The sequence below is a fragment of the Numida meleagris genome, chromosome 14 (genome assembly GCF_002078875.1).
Source record: "Numida meleagris isolate 19003 breed g44 Domestic line chromosome 14, NumMel1.0, whole genome shotgun sequence".
In the NCBI taxonomy this organism is placed as follows: domain Eukaryota; kingdom Metazoa; phylum Chordata; class Aves; order Galliformes; family Numididae; genus Numida; species Numida meleagris.
In genome coordinates this window covers 3,360,335-3,369,727 of record NC_034422.1, presented here as the reverse complement: position 1 = coordinate 3,369,727, position 9,393 = coordinate 3,360,335, and the positions used below count along the sequence as shown (strand labels likewise).

General features: G+C 45.1%; 1 protein-coding gene across 2 annotated transcripts; it reads left to right on the top strand.

Moving 5' to 3' along the window:
• Positions 2,711 to 7,842, top strand: RAN (RAN, member RAS oncogene family). Of its 2 annotated transcripts, none has more exons than XM_021412534.1 (7): positions 2,711 to 2,847; positions 3,725 to 3,767; positions 4,476 to 4,560; positions 4,652 to 4,777; positions 5,780 to 5,967; positions 6,333 to 6,503; positions 6,611 to 7,842. In XM_021412534.1, exons 2-7 carry the CDS (start codon positions 3,732 to 3,734, stop codon positions 6,653 to 6,655), a joined length of 651 nt encoding a protein of 216 aa, XP_021268209.1. In that variant the 5' UTR covers positions 2,711 to 2,847; positions 3,725 to 3,731; the 3' UTR covers positions 6,656 to 7,842. The 2 variants fall into 2 exon arrangements, with proteins under 2 accessions (XP_021268209.1, XP_021268210.1); XM_021412535.1 differs by lacking the exon at positions 2,711 to 2,847 and adding an exon at positions 3,167 to 3,186.

Sequence of the window (9,393 nt, the reverse complement as noted above, 5' to 3'; positions counted from 1 at the left end):
CGGCGGACGATGCTGGGCGGGAAGGGATCTGCGGCTGCGCGAGCGGCGGGGGCGGGGTTGTGCCGTGAGGAGAATGGGCGGGAAAGTGTGTACGTACGTGTGCAGGAGCGCGCGCGGCCGGGCGGGCGGTGCTGCAGTGAGCTGCAAGGAAGTTCCCGTATCGAGGAAGCAGCGCTGCAAGATAAATCCCAACAAGAAACTGTGACTGTCACGAGGGAGAGAGTTGTAAAAAGTTGCCATATCGTTGAATTTCGTTTAGTTTTTCTCTGGTATGTGATGTGGATAGGCTTCACGAAATCATGGTTTGTCCCAGAAGTGCACAGTCCGCTCCTCCCTTGGCTGCTGCTCGTGCCCCCGTGCCTTCCTGCAGCGTTAGGCCGAGGCATGAGGGCTGCTGCTCACCCCCCAGCAGCGAGTGACCCATTTCTGACTGGAAATGAGAAGCAAGCACACGCCCTCGTGCAGCAGAAGATGGGTCATCTACTTTTTGTAACCCTTCAGCTAAAAAATGATGAGAAGCATTGCCTTGCAGTGGTAGGACCCCCAGAGCAGTGCCTGTGAGGTCTCACAGGAAGATGCATCTGGGATCTTGCCAAAGCCCTGAGTGAGTGCGGCAGCAGGTATGTCTGAAAGGCCAGAGAGATCCTACGAAATAGCTCATGGATGTTTTATGGGAAAATCCACAGCAGTGTTGTGGTTTTGCTTGTGGGTGCGTGCTGCCACGTATTCCGTCAGCTCGCAGACTCACCTGGAAGCGTTAGTACCTCACTTCTGTTGTGAATAGACTTCATCTCCCAGACTACAAGCTCAGCAACTGCAGTTTCTAACGATCTTATTTTGGGATACAGAGCAGTTCTACTAATAATTTTCATATATTTAAAGAATTTTTTTTCTAGTGTTAGACCATGAATTTAAACTTCATGTATTAGCATTATCAACTGCTATTACTAGTGTATGATCCATTTCACCTATCGGTGCTGCAAGTGACTAACTTCCCCTTCAAACCTTTTGGTGTAATTTCTGGTGTCGCCTTGACTACCAGTGCAGACCTTGGCTCCTGTTTGAGCTTGTACTCCAGAGATGCTTCCACAATCACTGCTTGACCTGAGAGGTACGTCTACATGTTGTTGCCTTTGTCACGGTTTACAAAATGATTTTGTTTCCTACTAATATGGTAGTCATAAGATAAGATACTCTTCAGCTCTGTAACTGTGTATCTGTTGGTACTTTTTGTGCCTTTCCTCATGGGCACCTGCAGAGCTTAGTAAGGGCTGCCTTTTACCTTGTACTCTTGTCTGCCTCACTGAGTGGCTGAGTTTGTTCATGGCTGACCCAGATCAAGATATAGGAGATGTTGTGCAGGAGTGTTTAAAGGTAATTATTCTGCTGATTACCTAGTGATATCTCATGGACGCTAATCTCTTAGATAGTGATCTAACTCTGTTGATGAGTGCTTGGACGCGTTCTGTTGCCTTTGCTGAATGAAGCTATCTGGAGCAGGTGTTTTGTAGATCCTCTGAACTGAACATTTACTTCTACATGATGATAAAACCTGGATCCCATGCAATAATTTATAAGAATTTGTAAATGTTTGATGGGAGCTCAAAACCTATAAGGGTCTTCTACGTTAGCCATTGATTTTACTTATTCCAAGTTAAAGTATCAGGTAGCATTACCACTTATGTTTGAGGAAAGACGAAGTTGTTTACTAATACACTTGTAACTCTGTTGAGAATTTTGTAAAGTACACCGAGCACTCTACAAACAAAGTTAGAGATTGATTTTTTATTTTTTTCCTGGAAGCGTTTATATTCTTTAAAACTGCCAAACTCTATTAATGAGGCTTTGTGGGCTCCTCTTTACAAATGTATGCCTATTTGTCAAGAAGAAGAGTGGAATTCACAAGGGTTTTATAAAGGTAGCATTGTGCTGAGAAAAATGTATGGGCTATATATTCCGAAGGCAGTAACTCTTCCTGGCTCCTAGAGGTAATCAGCAAACGTGCTAAAGAAAACCAACAAAACAACCACCAAAAACTCAATTTGTCCAAAAAAAAAAGGGGGGGGGGGGAAGCAAGTTCAGCAAGGCAGTGTGTTTTCCAACAAAGAAAATCTTATGCAGCGCTTGGATTGGTGTTACGCTATCAAATACACAAACTGTACAGCAGCGTGCAGTGACTCTTGTAAACTTTCTCTCCGTATTGCCGCTATGTGGAAAACAAACAAGACACAAGCTCCACTTGCATGTAACACCTGCCATTAAAGAATGTTGGTGTCATCTCAGTCCAGAGTCGTTTAAACGTTCATCAGTTCTAGTTATGGATGCTCCAACTGCTGTTACGCAGACCACATGAACATTGCCTAACTACACCAGGGCAAAAATCAGAACGTGGAAATCACTGTGAAGCCAGGAGTCTTGGAATGCATCGATCTATGCAAAGCATCTTTTACATTCTTTGCAAGAGAGTTTATGGACAACTTTGTTCCGCTATAATCTCAATGTGAGAGCTTAGAGCACTGCGATGTGACAGCGCGGAGCCACGGAGGGCAGCGGATCGGCGCTGCCCAGCTCTCTCCTTTCCAGCGGGAGCCGCGCGGCCCGGCCGTGCAGGAGCACGAGTCGCTGGGGCAGGCAGCGCCGGGCCGAGCCGCGGCCATGGCGCCCATCAACGGCCGCCGCGGGTCCGAGCGCCGCGCCCGCTGCCCGCCCGCCCGCCCACGTGATCCCGGCCCCTCCCCCTCCCCGCGGCCGCGCGGCGTCGCTCTCCGGGTATTTGAACCGCGCTTCCGCCATCTTCCCAGCGCCCAGTCACGGCAGGGAGCGACGCGGAGAGAAGGCTCGGGAAAGGTAACGGGGTCGGGGTGTCCTCCTTTTCCCCGTAGCGGCCGGGCGGGGGGGAAGCGGGGCCGCCGCGAGCGGGGCGGCGGCGGCCGCCGTTAGCGGCCGCCCGGCAGGAGATGGGCTGGGTCGTGCCGAGGCCGGGCCCGGGTGAGCGCCGCGCCGGGCGCCGTGCCTGCGTGGCGGCCTCGCCCTCCGCCCCTCGATGGGAGCGGTGCGGGGCGGGAGCGGCGCCCGTCTCCGTCGCGGAGAAAAGGGCGGGCGGCGCGCGGGAGGGGAACGGGAGCGGGGCCTCCAACGGCCCGAGCGGCCGCGGGGGGAGGGGAGGCGGCGCGCTGCTCAGTCATGGTGGGATGGGGCCCGGCCGGCGGTGCGGGGACGGGGACCGCGCTCGGAACCCCGCGGGACTCATCCGGGCTCCGCGGCCCGGGAAGATTTTCGAACGGGGTGGGAGAGCGATTTGGGGACGGCCTTCCCTACGGAGCGAGGCCGAGGCCGGCTTTCTTTGAGGCGCCCTACGGCGGCCCCGGCTCGGCCCCGTTTTCGTAGCCTGGAAGCCCGAGGGGCGCGGCGGCGGCGGCCTCCCGTTACGGGCTCCGGGGGTGGGCGGGGAGCTGAGGCCGCCATTACCGCGCGCTCCCGCCGCGTGTGGGGCGGTGCGGGGCCGCTTCCTGCCCCATCCGGGGGCCCGGGGCCACGCGCGCCGCGGGGAGGGGGAGCGGCGGCCTGGGCCGAGCCTCGGCCTCTTCGGCGGCGGCCGCTGACTAGCGCGGAGCACGCGCCTCGGGAGGCGGTTTGGGAGCTGGGAACGGCGGCCGGCCCCTTCCGGCGGGGCCTCGAACCAGCTCGCCTCTTGTGAGCTCACATGCTTCCATTTCCCCTGCAGACCCAGCATGGCCGCCCAAGGAGAGCCCCAAGTGCAGTTTAAGGTAAGGGGTTGTAACTTTCTCTTTTTCTTCCCCTTTCCATAGAAAAGTAGCAAGAACAACTCTCAAGAACTGCTGTGGATGGTAGGTTTGGTGTTTAAGTGCTGATCTCTCCTTAACAATGTATTTAGCTGATGGTGTATGGCACTACCTTACAACAGCATTCTGTTGCACTTATCAATCTGGTGATATTTGCAGCTTCACGTAAAAATCACATAAAATACCATTAAAATGTATTGAATTCATGGACTGATATTCACAGCAACGAACAAAAACTGCTAAGAGTGATTTAGAGCAACTTGTTTTATGCTGTATTAACTACTAGGGGCTGAACATGATTGAACAGAGTTGTTATTGTAACAACCAGAAGTCTTCAAGACTGCATCATGAAAGATTGATTCTTGCTTCTTACAGTACTCATCTCATGTACCCCAATTGTTAGTAAAACAGTTTTTTTTCGAATTAGAAGACTACAGTTCTTTTCTCTAGTAATTGAGACACTTGTAGTTCAGTAGAACTATATGTATGGTGTATTCTAGTTCTCAGTTACAGGGACTAGCTAAGTTTGGACAGGAGTTAGAGAATGACAGGTTTAACAAATTAGATCCCAACATAGTAAGTTATTTCATTAGGAATTTCAGTGTTTGTTTTACAGTACTTTGTAAGACCAAGTATGTTGCTCTGACCTTCTTTACTTAAATGTATTAACAGCTTGTCCTGGTTGGTGATGGTGGCACTGGTAAAACAACATTTGTAAAACGTCATTTGACTGGTGAATTTGAGAAGAAATACGTAGGTATGTCTGAAGACACATTCAAGATCTGTATGTTATAATTAAAAATATAATTCCCAACTTACTAAGTGAGTGCTCTTTCCTATTACTGTAGCAACGCTGGGTGTTGAAGTTCATCCTCTGGTGTTCCATACTAATAGAGGCCCTATTAAATTTAATGTATGGGACACAGCTGGCCAGGAGAAGTTTGGTGGTCTGCGAGATGGCTATTACATCCAAGGTAAGATGTGTTTATGTGTAAAAATATCCTGTATTCTATTCAGTTTGGCCACTCTGAAAGCTTTCAGTATGGCTTTCAATGGTGAGCTGGTTTATGAGTTTTCAAACTTTGTATAAGTATGATCGGTTTCTTTGCTAGGCAGCTTGCCCTGATGTAGTAAAACTGTTTCAGTATGCTGTTGTGGACTTTGATATTAATGAAGAGTAATTGTGCACCTTAAGTGACTACTTATGAAATTAAGTGGTTAAGAGGAAAGTGTGCGCTTCAGTGAGTAAAAACTGTGTCTGTATTAGTATCCTGTGCTGGTGTGAAGACTTGAAACAAACGAACTGTAAAACTTCAAATAGAATAAAGAAGTTCTCCATATCCTTGCCAGAGGCTAGTTGCCTTTCTAAAGATATAGTAATAGTTCCTTATCTTCTTGGTCAAGCTCTTTTCTGGGAGTACTTCAGTCACCTGTGTATCTTTAATCATCCCTAGTGGAATGTTAGAGCCTGACACAATTGCTTTTCCTTTAAAAGTATCGGAATCAAGTGTTCTTTAGCAAGCTGTTCTGGACAAGGGTGTTCTGAGATGTGAACTACAAGCTCTCCACTTATCTGAAAGCCTCAGTAGGCTGAGATTAGTTCAGTAGGTGTTAACATGTTTCTCTCAGATATTTAGGTGAATTAAAATTGACTTTCTTAATCCTTGTGTAATCTGTGCCATGCAAGAATAGGATGTTCATGGGACAGCTGCGTGAATAAAACTAGCTGGTATTTAGGGTTGTGCACTAAATATGTGAGATGACAGGGTCATGGGCTGAGTTCTTTGGACTCCTGCACATTGATGTTCTTGCATGTTGATCTTGTGAACAATATTTTCTCAGAACTGTGAGACGTGAGGAAGAAGCTAATGCTGGCACCCTGAATAGATGATTATTGTGGGTACTCTTACCACACTCCAGTTTATAAGTGCTTGCTTGTCTGATGTAATTATGGGTGGTTTTTGTTTTTTTTACAGCTCAGTGTGCCATTATAATGTTTGATGTAACATCAAGAGTTACTTACAAGAATGTACCTAACTGGCATAGAGACCTGGTACGGGTATGTGAAAACATCCCTATAGTGTTGTGTGGCAACAAAGTGGATATTAAGGACAGAAAAGTCAAGGCAAAATCCATTGTCTTCCACAGGAAGAAGAATCTCCAGGTATGATGGCATGAGTTTACAGGAATAGAGATGTATTAAGTTTATTAATTGCATTTGGGTGCTATTCAGTATTAAAATAAGATCGAATTAGACCAAGTCACAGGAAAAAGTAGAGGCACTATTGTGTCCTGAAAGTTCCATCTTTGATCACATTGTATCTCTTAAGAGTATCAATTTCTGCCTATTGGTGTGAAACTCTGCATTTCTAGCCTCTTGCATCATATCTGCTTCTGAGGGCATGGACAGAAATCATGCAGTTAAAAAGAATACCAAGATAAATTTGAGCTGATTGTGTGCATCTTAGTATTTTGTAAGTATTGGTGGCAGATAGTCTTTAATGTATTGAATACACTTTTTTTTTCCAGTATTATGACATTTCAGCCAAGAGTAACTACAATTTTGAGAAGCCGTTCCTCTGGCTTGCTAGGAAGCTAATTGGAGATCCTAACTTGGAATTTGTTGCCATGCCTGCTCTTGCACCACCTGAAGTTGTTATGGACCCAGCACTGGCAGCACAATATGAGCAAGACTTACAGGTAACTGAGGAAAGCTGCTAAAGTCAAATGACTGTCTGACAGATAATATCTGGACTCCTGGGGCAAGTAACCAAGAACAATTCTTAAATGTAACTTCTCTATTCCAGATTGCTCAAACCACTGCACTGCCAGATGAAGATGATGACCTGTGAGGGATGAAGCTGGAGCCCAGCGTCAGAAGTCTAGTTTTATAGGCAACTGTCCTGTGATGTCAGTGGTGCAGCGTGTTTGCCACTTTATTATCTAGCTGAGCAGAACATGTGCTTAATCTTTGGGATGCTGAAAGAGATGAATGGGCTTCGGAGTGAATGTGGCAGTTCAAACAAAAAAAAAACCAACAAAACTTCATATTTTGGACCTGCATATTTAGCTGTTTTTTGGACTGCAATTACTTCCCCTTTTGAGTTTCAAATATAAGACTGCTGCAGTCACATCAAAGTGTTATGTGGTAAATCTTGTTTCTGTCATTCCCATTCTTTTTTTGTTTAGATAATAAAGTTGTATTTCAAATATCTCTAAGCAAGTGAATTTTCATGCATTGTTAGGAGAAGTCTTGAAAGTGTCTTTTTTTAACTGAGGCTACTACTTGTCTGTCTCTGCATTCTTAGTCTTTTCTTCCCTTTCTCTTTGTTATGCTCCCCTTACTAAATCAGAGCTAACAGTTAACCTTACATTGATTTCCTGAAGCATATAATTAAAGCACTTGGGGGAGGCTGAACTAACTGCCAGGTGAAACTAAAGCAGGGAGCGCTTGACTGGCAAATGGAGCTGGATCACCAGATAAGCATCAATTGACCCATACCAAGTGGGGATGTTTATGTGGTCTGAGGAGTGTCTTGAGAGTTAAGTGTGTAGTTCAGCTTGCATATGCTGCCTTTAGATACTGTCTCAACTTTAACTGCTTTAGAACATGCCTTCACAGAGCTGTTTTCTTAAGTAGCCAAGAATAAATGACATTTTAGGTCTGTTCAAGTGACTACAAGCTGTATCTTTGCATGGAGCATCATTCAGTAGAGCTATAGTTGATTAAAACTAAGCATCTTAAACCTCACTAACTAGAAAACAGCTGTAGATGAGCTTAAAAAGCTCTTGGCTACAGAACAGCATATTAACTAAAACCCCCGTATGATATCTAGACTTTACTGTAACTGCACCAAGTTCTTAATTTGAAACTAGATTACAGCATAAATGATGGAAAATGCAATCTTGGTCAATATTAGTACTACTAGTAAACAAATACCATTTTTTTTTCAGTAGTGTCTGAGTACATGAAGCCTTGGAACTCTTCAGTTTTGTATTTTTGGTTTCTTAATAAAGTGGAGCATTTCATTCCTTTTAACTTGCATGTTTGTATACATAACTCCTACTTGAGTATTTCTTAACACTTCATTCTGATGCATATCAGCCAAAATTGTTGACTATTAAATGTTTGAGAACAGTATTATATAATTTGTGTAATTTTAAGTTCTGTGGGTTCTTAAAATTAGTTAATGAGAGATTCTAAGCACTTTAGCTCACTGAGACTTATTAAGGGAAATGAGGAATGTCACGCTTGCCTTATGAAAGGAGAAACTTTGACTTAACATTCCACAGGAACTTCTTGCTGCATCATCTCGCTTCAGCTTCACGCTACAGGTTCTTCCCTGTAGGGTTTACTAACTTGTGTGCGTCCTGGTTACTACTGCTAGCTTGAGCATCTGCTGCTGGTGTGCGAGGTGAGGAAGCCTTCAAGCTATCTGATGAGAATGCACTGTTAAAAGTGCAGGTCAATTCAGAAAAGTAAGCAGATATGCAGCGTTGATACTGAAGGGTGGAGCAGAATACAGCACGAGTTATGTTTGCATGATTTCATCTCATAGTGTGCATGGTGTAATCTCTGCAGTTCACCTGCTCTACCCAGGTACTATGCTTTGAATTACTACTGAGCAGCTAAAGACTTAAAAGTGAGATAGCAAGTCTTAAAAAATACATTACTATGAGATTCTTAAATGCTAATATAAAGCCTGCAGAAACTTAGAAGTAGGCAGCAATACTAGTCCTGCAAAGTAAGCCTTTCAACTTGAAATGTTTCAGGAGTGGGATTAAATACGTGCATTGCAATATTACACTTTGCTTTTTGTACTTAGCTGCTAGCTGTTGACTGAATAACGCGGGCTGTGCTGATGAGAACATGCAATTCCCTCAGCTGCAGTTTGTTAAAACTAAAAGGCTTACAGCTCTGCAGCCTTTCTCTAGTTGGGTTTAAGGAAGATAAAATTAGTCAAGTAATGAGGAAAATTATTTTTAGAAGCTATTTAATAGTCATATCATTAATGATGTGAGACCTATTCCATGCAATACCAACTTTGTTCTGGCTGCTTGACTGCTGTGTGAAAGGAGGGCTAGGTGAGGTTAAATGTGGGCTTTGACATGTTCCTACACATCAGTTTTCCCACTCTGAAGTCTCGTTTCAGGTGCTTGCATAACTTATTGCTAGACTCTTCTCAGCTTTGACATTCAAAAGTAGGATAAAGTGCAAGCTCGTTATTAGTTCTGTAATAAAGCTGTGATGGCCGTGTGTAAGTTTGATGCCTGAAGAGGCTCCAAGGAAACGTTTTGCTGTTTCTGTATCATTAAATGAAGGAGGGTTGCGTGTCTCCTTAAGGAAAGTTAAGATTACTCTTGAATCTCAGCCTTTTAAAGCCTGTCCATCCTAGGTCTGGAAGTTACAGCTCAACAAATGCCACTGTCTTTCCCCCTCCACCTCCTTTAGATGGCTCCATTGCTCATACTGTCTCGAGCTAACCACTACAAAATGCAATGCTGAGAATTTTTTTCTCTTTTGGAGTTTAATTGAAACCACTTGGCAGTACCAGTCCCCTTCTCTCACCTGGCTTTTGGCAATAGTTGT

Excerpts from the sequence above, each read along its gene's own strand:
- RAN (XM_021412534.1), top strand. The coding sequence starts at position 3,732 with ATGGCCGCCCAAGGAGAGCCCCAAGTGCAGTTTAAG. Across the intron at positions 4,561-4,651 it reads ATTTGAGAAGAAATACGTAG|CAACGCTGGGTGTTGAAGTT; the intron begins GTATGTCTGAAG and ends CTATTACTGTAG. Across the intron at positions 6,504-6,610 it reads AATATGAGCAAGACTTACAG|ATTGCTCAAACCACTGCACT; the intron begins GTAACTGAGGAA and ends TCTCTATTCCAG.